General features: G+C 41.1%; 1 protein-coding gene across 1 annotated transcript in view; it reads left to right on the forward strand.

The window, feature by feature from the left end:
- The window catches only part of dnah9l (dynein, axonemal, heavy polypeptide 9 like), a 43,662-nt gene that overhangs the window by 21,056 nt on the left and 1,777 nt on the right, over positions 1-20,829 (forward strand). The window contains exons 46-86 of the mRNA XM_080293297.1: positions 170-335; positions 483-585; positions 1,546-1,683; positions 1,791-1,892; positions 2,195-2,356; positions 2,511-2,594; positions 2,944-3,053; positions 3,160-3,322; positions 3,437-3,560; positions 3,808-3,950; positions 4,044-4,205; positions 4,441-4,500; positions 4,596-4,769; positions 4,849-4,995; positions 5,224-5,337; positions 5,498-5,641; positions 6,349-6,531; positions 6,785-6,886; positions 7,006-7,140; positions 8,247-8,420; positions 8,556-8,688; positions 8,808-8,910; positions 9,042-9,164; positions 9,988-10,192; positions 10,553-10,717; positions 10,820-10,960; positions 11,104-11,274; positions 11,345-11,467; positions 11,559-11,752; positions 11,884-12,032; positions 12,199-12,326; positions 12,456-12,593; positions 12,780-12,869; positions 12,956-13,147; positions 13,307-13,426; positions 13,784-13,843; positions 14,007-14,189; positions 14,448-14,630; positions 14,957-15,072; positions 15,306-15,418; positions 15,510-15,650. Of these exons, the coding sequence (XP_080149423.1) occupies positions 170-335; positions 483-585; positions 1,546-1,683; positions 1,791-1,892; positions 2,195-2,356; positions 2,511-2,594; positions 2,944-3,053; positions 3,160-3,322; positions 3,437-3,560; positions 3,808-3,950; positions 4,044-4,205; positions 4,441-4,500; positions 4,596-4,769; positions 4,849-4,995; positions 5,224-5,337; positions 5,498-5,641; positions 6,349-6,531; positions 6,785-6,886; positions 7,006-7,140; positions 8,247-8,420; positions 8,556-8,688; positions 8,808-8,910; positions 9,042-9,164; positions 9,988-10,192; positions 10,553-10,717; positions 10,820-10,960; positions 11,104-11,274; positions 11,345-11,467; positions 11,559-11,752; positions 11,884-12,032; positions 12,199-12,326; positions 12,456-12,593; positions 12,780-12,869; positions 12,956-13,147; positions 13,307-13,426; positions 13,784-13,843; positions 14,007-14,189; positions 14,448-14,630; positions 14,957-15,072; positions 15,306-15,418; positions 15,510-15,650 (5,661 nt within the window). The remainder of the gene's footprint in view (positions 1-169; positions 336-482; positions 586-1,545; positions 1,684-1,790; positions 1,893-2,194; positions 2,357-2,510; positions 2,595-2,943; positions 3,054-3,159; positions 3,323-3,436; positions 3,561-3,807; positions 3,951-4,043; positions 4,206-4,440; positions 4,501-4,595; positions 4,770-4,848; positions 4,996-5,223; positions 5,338-5,497; positions 5,642-6,348; positions 6,532-6,784; positions 6,887-7,005; positions 7,141-8,246; positions 8,421-8,555; positions 8,689-8,807; positions 8,911-9,041; positions 9,165-9,987; positions 10,193-10,552; positions 10,718-10,819; positions 10,961-11,103; positions 11,275-11,344; positions 11,468-11,558; positions 11,753-11,883; positions 12,033-12,198; positions 12,327-12,455; positions 12,594-12,779; positions 12,870-12,955; positions 13,148-13,306; positions 13,427-13,783; positions 13,844-14,006; positions 14,190-14,447; positions 14,631-14,956; positions 15,073-15,305; positions 15,419-15,509; positions 15,651-20,829) is intronic.

The raw sequence follows: 20,829 nt of genomic DNA on the forward strand, positions 1-20,829 counted from the left end.
ATACTGATTGAATGGCACAGGCTTCATTAAAAAAAAAAATTCTGAGTTTCCCTGTATCTTCAATTCTTTTTTCCTTCAAATTTCAGTTCAGATTTTCAGTCAGTGAGTTTCTGTGAAGACTATTGTCACTTTGTCATTTTCCTAAACTTGTGTATTAAATGTACTCCAGGCATCTTGGAGAAACCTCTAGAGAAGAAAGCTGGTCGTAAATTTGGCCCTCCCACCGCCAAGAGACTTATCTACTTCATAGATGACCTCAACATGCCTGAGGTGGATGTTTATGGGACTGTCCAGCCACACACCCTCATCCGCCAGCACCTTGATTACAGCCACTGGTAGGATAAGACGCACGTGATGGACTCGCATATTTATACTGCTTTCATACTGCCAAAGTGTGCAAATACACATATATACTCTGTACACAACTGTTACACAGAGTTTAGTGCTTAGTGTGAATTAACCAACAGGTCTTTGTACTGTAGGTATGACAGACAGCGGCTGGTTTTGAAAGAAATCCATAACTGCCAGTATATCACCTGTATGAACCCAACAGCTGGAAGCTTCTCTATCAACCCCAGACTGCAGGTACTGCCACACATTTGCAAGTTCTTTATGCGTAAATTTTATTTGTTCATAAATGTTATTATCAAAATTCTCCTATCTACTGAAACTATACTCGATCACTATGGCTTTGTACATAATTTCATTGAATACTTATTTAGAAAAATTTGTTTCAAAGAAAAACAGCCAAAGACAGGCAGAAACCTTTTTTTGGCTAATAAGAAAAATTTAAAGGTAGTTCAGAATGCAGCTTTCTGTCAGGGTCTGCGGAGGCAGACCGTGCGGAAACGTGTGTGGTGGACCCAGGTGCGAACACAGGCGAGGATGCAGGAGTGGATTTAAACAAAAGCGAGCCGTTTATTATGGCTGATGAAAAGGAACAGAACAGAGTGAAGGCAGCATAAGAGTAACCGTTCAAACGAAAACCTAAACTGGAAATAAACTAAGGAAAAGCTATGGCTTGGAATACGGAACACAGAGGTGGTAACACAGACGACGCGACACAGACTGTATGAAACACAGAGACTAAATACACATGAGGGATGATCAGGGGAAGTGGATGCACACGGGGAACACAGGTGACACTGATAATCATAACAAGACACGGCAGGAGTGAACGTAACACTGATGGGAGATGGGCAAAGTAAAACAGGAAGTACACAGAGGTTCAAACAGGAGGGGAGAGAGCACGGGGAGAACGCAGACATAACGGGCTGGGGAAAACATAGAATAAAACAAAGAGAGACGAGGGCTCATAAATACACAGAGGGGCACACAGGGGGTGAGAGTCACGAAGGGAAAACACATAAGGAACAACGTAACAGATCAACCCAGGAAGCATGGCCTAAATAAAGAACAAAATACAAAAATACATGAAAACTAAGAATACTGGGCCCACATGGCCCAGGACCATGACACTTTCTCAGTTTAAGTGGGTCCAGCCACAGATTACTGTTGGTAAAATCTTTACTGCCTCCATTTCAGAGGCATTTCTCAGTGTTTGCAGTGCATTTCCCCGGTGCTGATGCATTAGCTACCATCTTCTCCAGCATCTTGTCAGCTCACTTTCTTCAGGGAGGGTTTAGCTACGGGGTCTCTCGCTCAGTTGGAACTCTCATTCAGGTACTGTACACTTACACTGCCAGTGCAGCATTCATTTCTATTAAAACTTGACTTGAGACAACATTTATCTGTTTCTGTGTCACTATCTTTTGATTCTCCTCAAACAGGCAGCTATCTGCCTGCACCAGAAAATTAGCCAGAACTTTCTTCCTACAGCAATACGCTTCCACTATATCTTCAATCTGCGAGACCTTTCCAACATATTTCAGGTAACACACTTTGCTCAGTCATCCAGAAAAAAATAAAAACATAAAAATATAACTGAAATAATACTTACTTCTGTTGAAGATCTTTTCCTTGAACTGCTTAAAAGGATGCTGTTGACTCCTTTTTTCACTCAAGGTAGCAAATACGAAAACGTCATATGAATCCATTTGCAAAACTGTCATTGGTGGCAACTTGCTTTAGATTTGACTTTTGTAGGAATGTTAATCCTGAAAAACTGAAAATTCTGGTGTCAAAAGTTCTCTCGTGGAATAGTTATGTGTTTATTAATACGATTTCTGTATAGGGCATCCTGTTTGCCTTGCCAGAAAGCATCCGTTACCCCATGGACCTGGTCCACCTGTGGCTGCATGAGAGCTCCAGGGTCTACTCAGACAAACTGATGGAAGAAAAAGATGTAGAACTCTTTGATAAAATCCTGTTGGACACTGGCAAGAGATATTTTGAAGTAAGACATGGGCGATTCAAATTGCAACCTTAATCTTAAAAATCTTTCAAAATGTAAGAGGTATTGCAGAAGTGATGCTTTTGGTATTTAGTATTAAAGCCAGCTATGGCATGTTCAGTATTTTCTTGTTTGTTTGTCCTGCCAAACTCTCCAGGGAATAGATGAGTCCATCTTTATCCACCAGCCTTTGGTGTACTGCCACTTTGCCCAGGGAGTGGGAGAGCCTCGCTATCACCAGGTCTGACACATTCACACACACACAAGCTAGTCTGCACTCCAAGTTCTTTATGGAGATTAAAATAAGAATTAAGAGTGTAGTCAAATACGTTATGGGAGTTTAATTGTTTATTACTTGAATCTGTACTGTAGCATACTTATTTAGTGGCCTCCAGATGTGTCGTATCTGCTCTGACAGAAACCAGAAATGAGGATAACTGTATTGTCGCTAGCAAAAAGATTGCCTGTCTTTGATATGTGTGTGGCAACTTAGTTTCATTGTATATGGAATTTACCACGTAGACACGGGTTAGTGCTGGCTTTCCTCAAGAGAGACAAGTTTATTTGTTTTATTTCTCCTTTCTTGTCAGGCTTCAGACTGGGAGAAGCTCCAGAAGACATTGGCTGATGCTCTAGAGCACTATAATGAGTTGCACGCTGTCATGGACTTGGTACTGTTTGAAGAAGCGATCCAGCATGTGTAAGAGACACACACAGACACAAACTAACATGCACAAAGAAGAATTTACAAAGCAAATGTAAACCACAGGCAAGAAACACACCATCAGTTCTGTGTTTGTACCCAGGTGTCGCATCAGTCGTATACTGGAGGCCCCCTATGGTAATGCCCTGCTGGTTGGAGTTGGTGGGAGTGGGAAGCAGAGCCTGTGTCGACTGGCTGCTTTCCTCAGCATGCTGGAGGTTTTCCAGATCACGCTGCGTAAAGGTTATGGAATCAATGACCTCAAAGTAAATATGCACTTCCACATGCAAAACACGGTTGTATATCATAACACATCTGTTTTGAATGATTTGGGATGTTTTTTTTCCCTGCTTTGTGTTTGCTGCAACCCTTGTCTGCAGAGTGACATAGCTGCATTGTATATAAAGGTGGGGGTGAAGAATATTGGGACAGTGTTTCTTCACACAGATGCCCAGATTCCAGATGAGCGCTTCCTGGTGCTGATCAACGACATGCTGGCCTCAGGTTTGGATACACAGACCGGAACTGAGATAACTGAGATTTCTGCTTTAATAGCTGTCAGATCTAAGAAATGAATGTCATTTCTGCAAAAACTATTTTTGGATGGTGTCAGTGGCTTTGAGAGCATAGAGTTGTGCATTTGAATAGATAGCAAAGAAGGCTCATTTGGTCACATAGACCTGCTCCAAGTAAGAGTGACTATATAAGAAAGAACAAATACACAGTGAGCTCGCATTCTTTGCATTTGTAGGGGATATTCCTGACCTTTTTAGTGATGAAGAAGCAGATATGATTGTTTCATCAATCCGTATGGAGCTGAGGGGATTAGGACTCATAGATACCAGAGACAACTGCTGGAGCTTTTTCATCGAAAGGATACGAAGACAGCTCAAGGTCTATAATGCAAACCATGTAGAAACCATGATGTAATGATTAGTGTTGATAGTCATCTCACCTTCTCCTTTTGTCACCCTTTCTGCCCTCCAGGTCGTCTTATGTTTCTCTCCAGTTGGATTCACGTTAAGGACACGTGCACGGAAGTTTCCAGCCCTAGTAAACTGCACAGCCATAAACTGGTTCCACTCTTGGCCTCAGCTTGCTCTGCAGTCCGTCAGCTCTACTTTCATAGAGAAAATACCTGGACTGGAGGTGCTTCTTGTTTAAATTCTGTGATACAATCTAAAGCTGCTTTTAAAAGTACTAACTCTGATGCTGATTATGCAAGTGTTTCAAATAGTAGATACCTAATAAGCATAAATAGGAACTAAAATAACTATTAACGTAGACACATGTCTATAGCTACTTTTATGTGAATTAATCAAATAAGAAGGTTCTTCTTACTCTCTCAGTGAAGTGAGTCAATGTGTGTGTTCATACTGTGCAGCCAAATGTGAGAGCATCTATCAGTGAGTTCATCTCCTACGCTCACACGAGTGTCAATGAGGTAAGAGCTGCTGCACAGCACTGCAAGCGATGACCTCTCTTGATGTCTTCTTTGATACGATTTCTTGGTTTCCTTGTTGTGAATTCACCTCACAGGTGAGTGTCAAATACCAGCAGAATGAGAAGCACTTCAACTATACCACGCCAAAGAGTTTCCTAGAGTTTATGAAGTTGTACGACAACCTGTTGAGAAAGAAACGCACAGAGCTGACTCAGAAGATGGAAAGATTAGAGAATGGACTTCAAAAACTGCTGACTACCGCGTCACAGGTCAGGGGGGGAAAAACACCACATTGCACCAGTGTATACAAAAGTTTGTGTTTCTTGTTCTTACTTATTTTTTCTTTAGGTGGAGGACCTCAAAGCCAAGTTAGCAGTGCAGGAGGTAGAGCTGTGGCAGAGAAACACAGATATCGAAGCCCTCATTGCTAAAATAGGACAACAGACAGACAAGCTCAACCAAGAGAGAGCTGTAGCTGATGCTGAGGAGCAGAGGGTAAGAGTGTGATTCTAGGGCCTCTCGAGCAGCAAAATGACAGACTTAACGCCATGTATTTTCAGAATTACTGCACATTTTGAGGTTCATTTTAAACCACTTTGTCAATGAGAGGGCCATTAGAGAAGAGAGGGCAGAGAAGTAATAACATAGGTCTGAAACAAGCCAAACTTTCAGCAATCCATTCACAGCATACACACACACGCGTGTTGTATTTTTGTGATTCAGGTGGCAGCAATCCAAGCTAAAGTGACCAAACAGCAACAGGAGACTGAAGAGGACTTGGCGAAGGCTGAACCTGCCCTACAGGCAGCCAACACAGCTCTCAATACACTCAACAGAGTAAAACACTTGCACACACATAAAGTTTTACTTCATTTCATTCGATTTATTTTATGAGTCCATTGCAAGCATAAAAGAAATCTAATAAAGTTGTCCTGAGCTCAGGCCCCTGATTAAAAATGTGGGCGTTTGTGCATTCGTGTGCATCTGTTTGATCTAGTTAAACCTGACAGAGCTCAGGACGTTTCCCAACCCTCCAGCCATTGTCACCAACGTCTCAGCAGCTGTTCTAGTGCTACTGGCTCCTCAAGGCCGAATCCCCAAAGATCGCAGCTGGAAAGCTTCCAAGGTGGTCATGAGCAAGGTGATACGATTTTTAGGTTTTAGTTTTCCTTCATTTAATGGCTTGAGACCGCCAAAGTAAATCCATTTTAGGTTAATGTTATGGTAGATCTGGCGACCTGTCCGTGTACTGTATGTAACCTTTCATATGAAAGTTAGGATAGGCTCCAGTCCCCCTGCAAACCCGAACTGGATACACTATTAGAAAAATAAATGGATGAATGAAAACCAAAAAACGAATACAGAACCAAAAAAAAATCTCTCTAATCATCTGAGATAAAAAAATATTTAACATTTAAAACACGACCTTCTCTTTTAGTCTTCATCCTTGCACAACTCTAATTTAATATTGATTGCGACTGCAGTTATTTTGTTGTGTGACTGTTGGCACTTTTCAATCTGATATACTTTATACTTTGATGAACCCATTCATATTTAATTTTTGTAATATAGGTTCTTTCATATTGTTAATATCTCCTGTGTTGTTGATACCGCCTTGCCTCAAAAACTCTTTTTTTTTAAAGAGAGGTTTAACCTGTGAGGAACTATGCTGGTTGAAAAAAGTAACAACTAAAGCAATGTTCACACTCTGTAGATCAGATATGGTTTTTTTTAGTTAATTCTACTTTTTGACTCAGGATTTAGAATTCAAAAATGTTGAAAAATATTTTGTTAATTTGAAACCCTTTGATCTAACGCGCACCCGTTTGCACACAAATGCTTGTGCAGGTGGATGACTTCCTGCAGGCTCTGGTAAACTTTGACAAAGAGAACATCCCTGAGGCCACGGTGAGGTGTGTGAGAGATGAGTACCTCAGTGACCCAGAGTTCAACCCTGACTTTGTAAAACAGAAATCCTCTGCTGCTGCGGGCCTTTGTGCATGGGTGATCAACATCATCCGCTTCCACGAGGTACACATCTAAACCATCTGCCACATATATTTAGTGTCATCCAAGCTAATCCATTTGCTATATTTTTTTCTGTGTAAAACACTTTGAGTTTGTTGTTTGATTTGTTTTTTTGCCTTTTTCCCCAAAACTTGTGCTGCCTTGGATAGATTTTTGTAAGTTCATCTCTTCTCTTATTTCTTTATTATAGGATGTTCCTTATAACAAAGGTTATACTGTACTTTAGTTTCAGCTGTAAGGATGTTCTTGTTTCCAGGTGCTCTGCGAGGTAGAGATGAAGAGAATGTGTCTGACTCAGGCTAACGCTGATTTGGCTGAGGCTGCTGAGAAGCTAGACGCCCTGCGGAAAAAACTAGCTGTACGTCTGTTTAAATTGGACAGATTGGATTATTTGGTGCTTGACAACAAAATTAATTAGTTATTTGCAAATGCCAGCATTCATAATATTTTCATCTGTTCCTTTTTCTCCTTTCTCAGGAGCTGGATAGCAGTCTGGAAACTCTGAAAATAGCTTTTGAGAAGGCAACATCAGAGAAACTTCGCTTTCAGGAAGAGGTCAACCGCACAAACAAGACAATAGAGCTAGCTAATCGGCTGGTCAAAGGACTAGAGGTAAGTATACAATGCTGTGCAAAAGACTTAACCCACCTCTCATTTCTTTATATTCTGCTGGGGAAAAAGGGAAATGGATTCAGTGATTTACTTAAAAATGTTCTGACCTACATGGAAATACAGTATAGGCAAAAACAGACTTTGCCTGCTATGACTACCTTTATTGTGCAACACAGCCTAAACTCTCTCAAGAAGCTCCAGTAGTCTTCAGGAAAAGCTCTCCAGGCAGCTTGAAGGACATTGAAAGCTCTTCTTTGGATGTTGGCTGACTATTGTTCTGTTGTGTCCAGATGATCCCACACTGCTTCAATAATGTTGATGTCCAGGCTCTGATAGTGTTAATTGTGTGTTTTTCTATCCATTTATGCTTTTACTGCATATGAAGTGCATTGAGGATTCTTGTCACGCTGAGGAATTAAGTAATCATTTGAACCACAAATGTGACATTTGTATTCATGACTCCATCAGACCTGTTGTCACTGATTTTCAGTCCAGTTCTTGTGTATTTGTCATACAAATGTCTTTTCAGTCTTTTCCCCCAGTTTCCCCTCTTTAATAAGGGGAACCTCTTAGTCTCAGCGACCCCTCCACTGAGACTATTTCTGAATATGCTTCAAGGAACAGTTCATTTAAGGGCTAGATGCATCTCTCGGATCCTGTGTCATTGTTTCTGTGTTTTGTGTCTTTGTTAAATTTTTTCTTATTTCTTGAGGACACTGTTCAGATACTGTTCATGTGCTTTAGATTGTTTTTTAATGCCTGCCACTTCTTTTGCCCTCCACTTGCCAGGTTTCCCTCAATTTTTTTAGGGACACACTACACACCATGCTGCTGCCAGTTTTTGGGGCTAATAGCTCTAATACTATTTTATTCCTGTCAAACTGTGTTATCTTTGCATTTTTGGTAGATTTAACTGAAGAGATAAAAACAAATTATGTGTTTTTGTAGGCTGATAGTAACAATAAACCTAAGGATTCAAAAGCAGCCAATATCCAAAGAAAAAATATGAAAGACCTTCAGAAATCTTGGGTTACTATTGCTCAAGACCATTTTAAAAAGCTGTCTGAGTGTTACACAGAGCAGCTGTGTCTGTGTGTGTTTTTCAGAGTGAGAACGTGCGCTGGGCTCACTCAGTGGCTCAGTACCATGAGCAGGAGGAAACACTTTGTGGGGACGTCCTTCTAACCGCAGCCTTCATCTCTTATGCCGGATCCTTCTCAAAGAAGTACAGGAAAGAGCTGCTGGACAACCTCTGGATGCCGTTCCTACACAGCCAGAAGGTTTAAAATCTTAAAACACTGAGATATTTCTTTTAGTTTTCTTCTGCAAATGCAGTTATTCCCTCCAGTATCTTTGCCGTTCCACAACAGATTGTGTCTTATTTCTCTATGAACACACACCACTGTTTCTATCAGATGTCCATTCCCATGACGGAGGGCTTAGATCCAGTGTTGATGTTGACTGATGATGCAATGGTTGCCCAGTGGAACAATGAAGGCTTACCAGGAGACAAAATGTCTACCCAGAATGCCACCATACTTACTAACTGTGAGTGGAGTTTTTCACTTAGTGTAACTGGCTTTTTATAACAAACATTACAAACGCTACGGTACTAGGTTTTCTTCTTAGCACATCTCTGTGTATAAATAAGGAGTTTATTGTTGCAGGTGAGCGCTGGCCTCTCCTTATCGACCCTCAGCTGCAGGGCATCAAATGGATTAAGAGTCGCTATGGTAACAGCCTCAAGGTTGTCAGTCTGGGGCAGAGAGGGTGAGCGTTTCCTTTGTTGATGCTTGCTTGAGGCCTCGAGGATGTGTAAATTTGTTTAGTAGCAATTCAGAAATAATAACAGTGCTACAATTTCTACAGTTTTTATAAATTAATCTTAAATGTTGTTCCAGATATGTAGATGTTATTGAACAGGCTGTAGTGGCAGGGGACACTGTCCTCATCGAGAACCTCGAGGAGACCATTGACCCCGTTATTGACCCACTTCTGGGTCGACACACAATCAAGAAGGGCAGGTAACACACAGAATTGCTGTGATCGAGTTTTTCTCCTTTCTGCAGATGCTTTAAGAACTGGACTAAATTTGTAGATGCAGTTATTTTGGGTTCAGGGTAACAACATTTCCACACAGATATTAGTGAATGAAGCCCAATTTAAGGGAAAGCTTTTTCCTTGAAGAATTACTGCATTACTTGGTTAAGTACTCACCTAGCCATCAGGGCAGATAGTAGCAGATAAGGACACAGAAAAACCCCGTAAAAACAAAATCTGCCAGTAAAGTACAAAAAAAGATGTTGTTATAGATTAAACGTGACCTAGAAAAGAAACTGTAAGACTCCAGGAGAATTCAATCAATTTTCACATATTTATTAAAAAATGAACACATGAACAGAGCTGATGTGTTTCATCAGAAATATATTGATCTATGTTCAGTCCTGTCTGTAGGGTTTTGTGAACCTTTCAATACATGTTTACACGTTGAAAGCAGACAAGGTGGTATAAGGGTTATGGATCAGAAGGAAGAAGTGGTGGGTAAATTCAGAAGGAGAAAATGGTTAGGAGGCTGGTGGGGGTGGGATGGTAGAGAGTGGGTAAAGAGAGAGGATAATTGGAAGGGTGGGTGGGGGGGTCTAAGGAGGTATGGGGAAAAGTGGGTAAGGTAGAAAGGAGGGAAAGGGGTAGGGGTGGGGTATAAGGAAGTAAGGATCTTATCACTTATCCACAACTTGCTCATCAATGCCACTTTTCCATGTATCGAAGATCATTCATATGACACTGGGTTCATTCATTTTATCATGCTCTACTCTCTTCTTCTTCCTTGCTACTACGCTGCTACAGTTGTATAAAGGTTGGAGACAAAGAGTGTTTCTTCCACCCAGCCTTCAGACTGATTCTCCACACTAAGCTGGCTAGTCCTCACTATAAGCCTGAGATTCAAGCCCAGACCACCCTCATTAATTTCACAGTGACCAGAGATGGATTGGAGGACCAGCTCCTGGCCCAGGTGGTGAATCAAGAGAGGCCAGACCTTGAGCAGCTTAAGGTAGAGTGGAACAGTTGATGGAGTTCTCTGTTGATGAGTCTGTCCTTTTTGTACTGCCTGTCCGGGTCCGGCAGTCTAGGAGTTTAAGAAACGTTAAGGCCTTCCTCTCGCCAACCACTGCCTTTTGCTTCACAAGGGGGCAGCATGCAATCTTCCACTTAATGCCTTCCTCTCTTGTGTACAAGACCCGGGTTACCTGAACTCGATTTGCTGTTTGGTATTTAGCTGTCCCAGTGCATGTTGGAGTTCATCGTTTAATGAGGCCAGCTGGCATTATTTCATCTCTGTTGCAGGTTTTGGTTTTCATCATTCTGGTTCCATTTATGCTTCTTTTTATATATTTGCATCGTCTTCCTACAGAGTGAACTGACAAAGCAGCAGAACATGTTTAAGATTGAGCTGAAGCTTCTGGAGGACGAGCTGCTAACCCGGCTGTCTGCTGCAGAGAGTAACTTCCTTGGTGACAATGTGCTGGTGGAGAAGCTTGAGACGACAAAGCACACTGCTGCTGAGATTGAGATGAAGGTATCAGGTTACATGTCTGCGTTGTTGCAGTAAAATGAATGGTTAACCTACTTTTTACTCCCTTTCATATTTTTTCTTTTTTCTGTCATCTCTCATTCGCAGGTTCTGGAAGCAAAAGTTAACGAAGTAAAGATAAACGAGGCCAGAGAGCACTATCGCCCTGTTGCTGTCAGAGCTTCTCTGCTCTACTTTATCATGAATGATCTTAACAAGATCAACCCCATGTACCAGTTCAGCCTCAAGGTAACCAGAAGCAAATATAGGACCTGACCACAACCTAGGAACCAACAACTGAATTTAACATAAGATGTAAAATATCCAAATTTATGTGAAATTATGCAGCAAACAAATACATCCTACGAATTGATTTGTCCTTTTGTTCTCAGGCCTTTAACGTTGTTTTCCACAAAGCAGTGGAGCTGGCAGAAGCCTGTGACGACGTAAACAGCAGAGTAAACACTCTCATAGACTGTGTTACATACTCCACCTTCAACTACATCAGCAGGGGACTATTTGAGAGAGACAAGCTCACCTTTACGGCACAGCTGGCCTTCCAGGTGTGTGTGTGTTTGTGGAAGGGTTAGACAAAGACTGTGTTTGTCCCTGACTGTGTTCTCCCTATTTCAGTTGCTCCTGATGAGTAAGGAGATAGTTGTGAGAGAGTTGGACTTCTTGCTGCGTTTTAACATTGACCACAGCTACATCAGCCCCCTTGACTTTCTTTCCAACTCGGCCTGGAGCGCCATCAAGGTTCACAGGCACATACACGCAGCATTTATTTTTGTTGGCATTTGAATTGCAATGCAAATCAAAAACTGCTCTCTCTCTTGTATCGGTCCAGGTTATGAGTTTCACTGATGAGTTTCGTGGTCTGGATCGGGATATTGAAGGTTCACCCAAGCGCTGGAAGAAGCTGGTGGAGTCAGAGTGTCCTGAGAAGGAGAAGTTTCCTCAGGAGTGGAAGGGAAAAAGCTCGCTGCAGAAACTGATCATGATGAGAGCCCTGAGGCCTGACCGAATGACCTATGCTCTAAGGTGATGAGGATTTGTTTTCCTGCTTGTTTAACTGTGTTTTTGTCTTTTCTATTTTTTAAGTGTATTTCCATATAAGGACTATTAAAAGCAGTGTTTGTTCATTCGTTTATGTCAATATAACCCGACTCTAGGAACTTTGTTGAAGAGAAGCTCGGTGTGAAGTATACAGAGGGACGAAAGACTGAATTTGCAAAGTCCTTTAGAGAAAGTGGTCCTTCCTCCCCTATTTTCTTCATCCTCTCCCCAGGAGTGGACCCACTTAAAGATGTCGAATCGCTGGGTACTGTTCAGAAAGCTGCATGCATCCAAACACAACTGCCTGATCGCACACTGTAATGTGTTGATTTATTAATAATTTAAGTGTCCAGCCATTTCTTTACAATTCAGTGACAACCTAAAAGAGTGTTAAGGTTAGCACATAAAAAATCAGTCCTTTGTTTTCCCAGGAAGGAAGCTGGGTTTCACTATTGACCTTGGGAAGCTTCACAATGTCTCCCTGGGTCAAGGACAGGAAACTGTGGCTGAACTCGCCATGGAAAAGGCCGCTAAGGAGGGTCACTGGGTTATATTGCAGGTCCAGTTAAAAGAAACACATTTTCTTATGTTAGAATGGGGAGAATCTGAAAAAGAAATCAGCATGACAGTGCCTGTGGAGTATGCTACAGTTATTGAGCTTTGATTATGTGTTTCCATTTCCCTGCAGAACATCCATCTGGTTGCTCGCTGGCTGGGTGCGCTTGAGAAGCTCCTGGAGCGCTGCTGTGAAGACAGCCATCCGGACTACAGAGTGTTTATGAGCGCTGAGCCGGCATCTACGGCCCAAGAACACATTATCCCACAGGTAAAGATTCAGCAAGCATGCAAGAAAAGTCACACTTTGTCTCACTTTAACACTTTAATGTAACATCTACATAAGGAATTTATTCTCCCAGCTGTCTTAACCTATACCAGCATTGCATTCATTGAATTACAGTTGAACACTTTAATAGTGACATGAAATTTTTATTTTTTTATTTTTTTTACTCAGGGAATTCTGGAAAATGCTATAAAGATCACCAATGAACCTCCTACAGGCATGCATGCTAATCTACATGCTGCTCTGGATAACTTTGACCAGGTGATTTTTTTTTTCTTTCCTTGTGTTCTTTGTGCATTTGTTTTGATTTATTTATCAATTCACTTATTGCTTTGCCCTCTCTCCAGGACATCCTGGATCAGTGCAGCCGTGAGCAGGAGTTTAAGACCATCCTGTTTTCTCTCTGTTACTTTCACGCCTGTGTGGCGGAGAGGAGGAAGTTTGGGCCCCAGGGTTGGAACAGAAAGTATCCATTCAGCACTGGAGATCTGACTATATCAGTTAATGTCCTTTACAATTACCTGGAGGCTAATGCACAGGTGGGTTTTGTTGTTGTTGTGGATAGGAAGCATGGTGTATAACTGGATGACCGAAACACTGATGTATGAGGTTGTCAGTGGTGCTGCGAGTGACGGTGCCACAGGCGAATTAGGGTTGTGATTGCCTTGGCAGTGATTTTTATAATTATGATGACACAGGTGCCATGGGAGGACCTGAGGTATTTGTTTGGGGAAATCATGTATGGAGGACACATCACTGATGACTGGGACAGACGCCTCTGCAGAACTTATCTGGAAGAATACATGCAGCCCAATCAGGTTTGTGTGTGTGACAGTAAAAGAAAACATGGACGTAGTGTGCCAGCAAACCTGGCTGTGTTCTGCAGAAAAAGAACAGGCTTCTCCGCAGGCATTATATGGTAGCCAAATGTAACTGCTCTTCTTGTGCAGACTTGGGCCATTTTGGGTTGAAAATCAGCTCCAGTTAGAGCAGATTGACTACTTTTTTACTATAGACTGTCCATAAAAGCTAAAAAAAATACTGGCATGAGTTCCTGGCAACCAGTTGCACCAGACCGAGGGAATTTTGCCGTCTGGGTTTGGAATAATTTTATGTTTTGTACAGTATGTGAGTCCCACAGCTAACAATACTTCTCTCTGTTTTGTGTCTCCTAGTTTGACCGGAAGCTTGCATTGGCACCGGGATTTGTCATTCCCTCCAACCTGGATTATCAGGTAAATTAAATCCAGTAGTTTTTTATTAAAGTTTACTTTACACTATTGTACCTTAAACCCTGAAAAAATATTGTCATGTAAATGAATATTAAAGGCCAGTTTTCATACTAAATAATTCTGACTGTACAGCTCATTAAATGAAAATGTTACTCTGCATCTCCAGGGCTACCATGATTTCATAGATGAGATGCTGCCCCATGAGAGCCCAGTGCACTATGGGTTGCATCCCAATGCAGAAATTGAGTTCCTGACAGTGACATCAGATAACCTTTTTCACACTCTGCTGGAGCTGCAGTCCCCTGATGTTGTGATTGGAGAGGGAGCCTCACAAACACTAGAAGAGAAGGTACAGTAGATGTACAGGTTTTTTTTTTTCTTGGAAGGTATAAAAAGACAATTATAGATCAAAACCAGTGACCAGTGAAGTCATAAAACAGATAAAAAGTACAGAAACAGATACATTCACTCCTCTAATGTTTAAATTATTCACAGTAGGAACACAGTTAGCCCGCTTCTCTAATTCTAGGAGAACCAAGATAGAAATGAGCAAACCAGTAAATCCAACATCTTGGACTGACTATATACTTGCTCTACACACATCCAGGTGAAATCAATTTTAGATGAAGTTCTGGAAAAGCTGCCAGAGGTGTACAACATGACCGACATCACTTCCAAGACAGCTGAACGATCGCCATACATCCTGGTGTGCTTCCAGGAATGTGAGCGCATGAACACACTCATTTATGAGATACGCCGCTCGCTGAAGGAGCTTGACCTTGGACTCAAGGTATGCTTGACACCTTTGTGTGTTTGAATGGGTATTTACAGTAGAAGTAGAAAACTAGTCTGGATAATATATAAACACAGAAGCCATCACAGCACAGACTGTCATCACAGCAGAGTGTGTGTCAAACAAATGATGTAAGGATGAAAAGAAGCCTGCATCAGGAGAAATCAGAGAAGCTTTTGCTCTTTATGCAAAAATGTGTTCAGCTGAGTTTCTGACAGTATTTACACTGCTGCTTTAGAGGTCACGTGTTAATGTCTCACTGATGTTAAATTACTACATGCATAAATTCTGATCTGTGCGGTTATACTGTTGCTCTCTCAAAGGGTGAACTGGCCATGTCCTCTGAGATGGAGAAGCTACAGGCAGCCTTGTTCTTTGACAACGTCCCAGATAGCTGGACCAAGCTTGCCTACCCCTCAACTTACAGCCTGGCAATATGGTGTGTTTTTCTTTCTCCAGGGGATGGATTTCCCAAATCTTATATAAGACTCTGCATTTAATTTCAGCTGATGCAATTTTGCATAATGTGCAAGGGAATCAAATAAGCCAAGGTATTGTACTGTTATACATTTCATATAGTGAAGAGTTGAGTTACAGTGCCCTATATAGTTTCCACATGACTGACATCATCCAAACAGCTGTCTCGGTCTATTTCCTTTCATTTGATGTCAGGTATAACGACGTGATGCAGCGTTGCAAAGAACTTGACAGCTGGACTCAGGACCTGTCTCTGCCCAGTGTTGTCTGGCTGTCTGGGCTGTTCAACCCACAGTCCTTTCTCACTGGTAAAATTCATTTACAGCATATAGAAAATTTGTACTAATACATTGACTTCTAACCAATTCTTAGTTATTTCATCGTGTCCTTGCACTCCAGCTGTGATGCAGTCTCTGGCACGTAAGAATGAGTGGCCTCTTGATAAAGTGAATCTGACAGTGGATGTGACCAAGAAGTTTAAAGAAGAGTTCAACCAACCGGCCAGGGAGGGTGCATATGTGTATGGACTTTATATGGAAGGTAGAAACACTGACACTTATTTTCTGCTTATTGTGGTGCAGCTTGCAGAACCACAGGCCACTTCTTTGTGCATAATTCTCCTTGTCTGTGTTTTAGTTCAAATAAAATCATACATTTAACTGTGTATATGTACCTTTGCACTGGGGACAGTTTTCCAGTTGTCTGTCTGTCCTGTTGTCACAATATCTCAAAGTAGCTTGAGGGAATTTCATTAAGTTTAGCGTAAACCTATGAGGTGCCGTAAGGGACATTATTACTGAAACGCTCTCACACACTACTGAAACGCTCTCACACACACTACTGAAACGCTCTCACACACACTACTGAAATTTTAGCTCTCACACACACAACTGAAATTTTAGCTCTCACACACACACAACTGAAACGCTCTCACACACACTACTGAAACGCTCTCACACACACAACTGAAATTTTAGCTCTCACACACACAACTGAAACGCTCTCACACACACTACTGAAACGCTCTCACACACACTACTGAAATTTTAGCTCTCACACACACAACTGAAATTTTAGCTCTCACACACACACAACTGAAACGCTCTCACACACACTACTGAAACGCTCTCACACACACAACTGAAATTTTAGCTCTCACACACACAACTGAAACGCTCTCACACACACTACTGAAACGCTCTCACACACACTACTGAAATTTTAGCTCTCACACACACTACTGAAACGCTCTCACACACACACACAACTGAAACGCTCTCACACACACACACAACTGAAACGCTCTCACACACACAACTGAAACGCTCTCACACACACACACAACTGAAACGTTCTCACACACACTACTGAAACGCTCTCACACACACACAACTGAAACGCTCTCACACACACACACAACTGAAACGCTCTCACACACACACACAACTGAAACGCTCTCACACACACTACTGAAACGCTCTCACACACACACAACTGAAACGCTCTCACACACACTACTGAAATTTTAGCTCTCACACACACTACTGAAACGCTCTCACACACACTACTGAAACGCTCTCACACACACTACTGAAATTTTAGCTCTCACACACACTACTGAAACGCTCTCACACACACTACTGAAATTTTAGCTCTCACACACACTACTGAAACGCTCTCACACACACTACTGAAACGCTCTCACACACACTACTGAAATTTTAGCTCTCACACACACAACTGAAACGCTCTCACACACACTACTGAAACGCTCTCACACACACTACTGAAACGCTCTCACACACACAACTGAAACGCTCTCACACAAACAACTGAAACGCTCTCACACACACAACTGAAACGCTCTCACACACACAACTGAAACGCTCTCACACACACTACTGAAATTTTAGCTCTCACACACACTACTGAAACGCTCTCACACACACAACTGAAACGCTCTCTCACACACTACTGAAATTTTAGCTCTCACACACACAACTGAAATTTTAGTTCTCACACACACAACTGAAACGCTCTCACACACACAACTGAAATTTTAGCTCTCACACACACAACTGAAACGCTCTCACACACACAACTGAAACGCTCTCACACACACTACTGAAATTTTAGTTCTCACACACACAACTGAAACGCTCTCACACACACAACTGAAATTTTAGCTCTCACACACACAACTGAAACGCTCTCACACACACAACTGAAACGCTCTCACACACACTACTGAAACGCTCTCACACACACTACTGAAAAACCAAGGCATTTCAGTTAAACAGGAAGTTAATTCTTGACAAGGAAACTGAAGGAAAAAGTGTTAGATTTCAAACAAACCACCACACAGATGTCTACTCAGCAACCTGTTAGTTAGGGGTGGGTTTTTATAATCGATTTATTGATTAAAATCGATTCTGGCTTGGATAACGTGAAATCGATTCATTAAAATCCTGAATCGATTTTTTAATATAAATTTATTTTACCCGAAATCCCAGAATCTCTGGTGAAACCTCACAAAATTTCAACAACCACCAAACAGCTAAGACAGTAAATGAGAGCAGGTACACGGCTTCTGCACAAAGACGTAAACACACAGCGCGGACCCGCGGATCAGAATCAGTGAGATGTCGCCTTTCTCACCCGACAGCACGGACACGGTCGGGGCTGAAAGCCGACAGCTCGCTGACTCTGATCTGTCGGCAGGTCCGCGCTTTGTTTTCACCCCGTTTTTGCGCCGATTCTAAAGCTGTTAGTTTGATCTCTCTCCAAACAATATTGACTGAACCAGCAGCAAAAGAAGATCCAAACTGCGCTTCACATAAACATCGTCATGAATTCCCTCACTGTTTTGCTTCCACCACGATAAAATCGCACGTCATGCACAGCCCTCTCTCTCTCTTTCTCTCTCTCTGTACTTCAAGAACAGTTTCCCGTCTAAAAATCTGTTTTCTGTATTATTCGCTTGCTTGTTATGCACAAGTCTACTGTTGTTTACAGCGCAGTCGGCCGCTGTTTTTTTTTCTCATTTTACATACTTCCGAAAAGAAAACCTAATTTCTGCCGTTCAATACTGAATAAATTTAAACTTTTTAAAATTATGCAAAATGCAAAACGTTAGCCGTGTCTCTAATAAAACCGCTGTAACGTCAGAGGTAACGTTCATATGTTAATGGTTTTCTTTCGTTTTTGATGTACTGCAGAATATTTTTTATAAAATCCCAGGCCAGGAAAACCACCTTCATGTTTTTATGTGTTTTATCTTCAGCTACTTTGACACAAAGGCATCTGCTGTGATGCTCACACCTTTGATAAAGTCTTGCGTGTGTCAGCTTCCTTTTTTTAAATACAAAAATATGTAAATGTACTGATCTGAATTATAATATTTCTGACTGTCAAAATTCCCCATAATCAAATCGAATTGAATTGAATCGAATCGTGGAACAAATCGATTCTGGACCTTAGTGAGACAGCTGCATTACTTAACAATATATTAGCCTCAGCATAAGTCAAAATTTAGAATAGCGGGACGTGCATTATCCTGGTTATTTTTTTGGCATATGTGCTTTTTGTCTTTTTTTAGCAAAGAAAAATATCTTAAAATCATCAATAAAACCAGGGAGAGAAGGCTTAGCGTTCCTCCATTTAGCACAATGGATATGATATTTACTCAAAAGTATTGTTAAGATATTCATTGTGTGTACTCATGTTGTACAGTGTTTAACTGCATTATGGTTACTGTGGTTTAACAGAGACAGTATTTTAGTTGCCACCACAAGGAGGCACTGTTTCATTGTAAGAGCACGGATGCTGCGTCATCACGCCCCTAAGAAAAAAAAAAAGTATACCACAACGAAAATGGCACCCATGAGAAAAGTTTTGCCGCATGTTGATGAGGAATAAAGTTCCCAAAAATATTAAGGACATTTTTGCCTCCGTCGTCATTTTCCTTCGAGTTGATCGCTGTCGATGCTGCAATACTCAACAAGTATGATGATGTTAATAATGTCTGAGACATCCAATGCTAGATGATCCATATAAAAAAAATTATGATGTAATTCAAACAGTGGCACATCATTAATATTTAGGGAAATCCAATTTTTTAAGTTGCACCAAATACATTGTGTGATAGGGCATAGGAAAAAAAAAGATGTTCTAGGGTTTCATTTTCATCAGTACAAAAAGAACACTGATCCACCTCAAAGCCAAATCTCTTTTTTTAGAAATTCTGCCACAGTATTAGTTTTGTTTAAAGTGTGTTTCTTTAACTTTAGGTAGAATAGGCTATTTCATAAATTTTTAGTATGCTTTATCCAGTGTATATGAAATAACTAAATTAGAACCATGCCATGTAACCATTCTGTTGTAACTATGAAATATTTTGTCTTTGAAGAAACTACTAACAAATTTCTTATTGCATTTTTATCAAACAGCTGACATTGCCCTAGCAATAAATTTGGGAGCACTGATGAGAAATTATTGTATATCATAAAAATTTTAATCAAATGAAGCAGAGGCAGTGGGACCAGTTCACAAAATTTGTTATATTCTCTTTGAGAACAGTTTAGACAATATTTTTCTGAAAAGTCTGTGTAACTTAGAATGACACCGTTATCATCCAACAAATCTGTTATGAATATAATATTTTTGTTCAAACCAGTCACTCTTGAAAATTGATTTTTGATTAAGTGTTATTACCCTATTATTCCATAAGGTTGAATTATGGGGAGAAGTTGTGGGTAAATCTCATTTTCCCAAAAATGCAACGTCTGTTTTGGAAAGTTTGATATCTTTATGGGGATTTTATTTGCCGCAAAATCACATTTCAAAATAAAGTCTAATCCTGTATACTATTTTATTAAACAAGAATCATGGGATGTGGAGCTAAGTAGAGTCTGGCTGTGACAGACAAGATTTTAACCATTTAATTCTAAGGGTGCCAACCATAAATTCCAATTCTGGAGTTTTGATACCACCTTTATTGTATCCCTTCACAAGCTGAGATCTTTCTATGTAATGGGTTTTATTCCTCCACAAAAATTCGAACACATTTCTATTTATGGTTTTCATGGTATTTATCGTTTTTTTATTTTTATATCATTTACGTGGCGCAAAAAAGGTTGGGGACTGCTGTACTAGCAGGTTGCTGAGTAGAAATCCTTGTAGTGTTTTGAAATATACCACTTTTTCCATCAGTTTCCTTGTCAGGAAACAACTTCCTGTTCAGCAGAAATGCCTCTGGTTTCAGTGGTGTGTGTGAGAGCGTTTCAGTAGTGTGTGTGAGAGTGTTTCAGTTGTGTGTGTGAGAGCGTTTCAGTTGTGTGTGTGAGAGCGTTTCAGTTGTGTGTGTGAGAGCGTTTCAGTAGTGTGTGTGAGAGCGTTTCGGTAGTGTGTGTGAGAGCTAAAATTTCAGTAGTGTGTGTGAGAGCGTTTCAGTTGTGTGTGTGAGAGCGTTTCAGGAGTGTGTGTGAGAGCGTTTCAGTTGTGTGTGTGAGAGCTAAAATTTCAGTTGTGTGTGTGAGAGCGTATCAGTTGTGTGTGTGAGAGCGTTTCAGTAGTGTGTGTGTGAGAGCTAAAATTTCAGTTGTGTGTGTGAGAGCGTATCAGTAGTGTGTGTGAGAGCGTTTCAGTTGTGTGTGTGAGAGCTAAAATTTCAGTTGTGTGTGTGAGAGCGTATCAGTAGTGTGTGTGAGAGCGTATCAGT

The sequence above is a fragment of the Astatotilapia calliptera genome, chromosome 18, assembly GCF_964374335.1.
Source record: "Astatotilapia calliptera chromosome 18, fAstCal68.1, whole genome shotgun sequence".
Classification (NCBI taxonomy): domain Eukaryota; kingdom Metazoa; phylum Chordata; class Actinopteri; order Cichliformes; family Cichlidae; genus Astatotilapia; species Astatotilapia calliptera.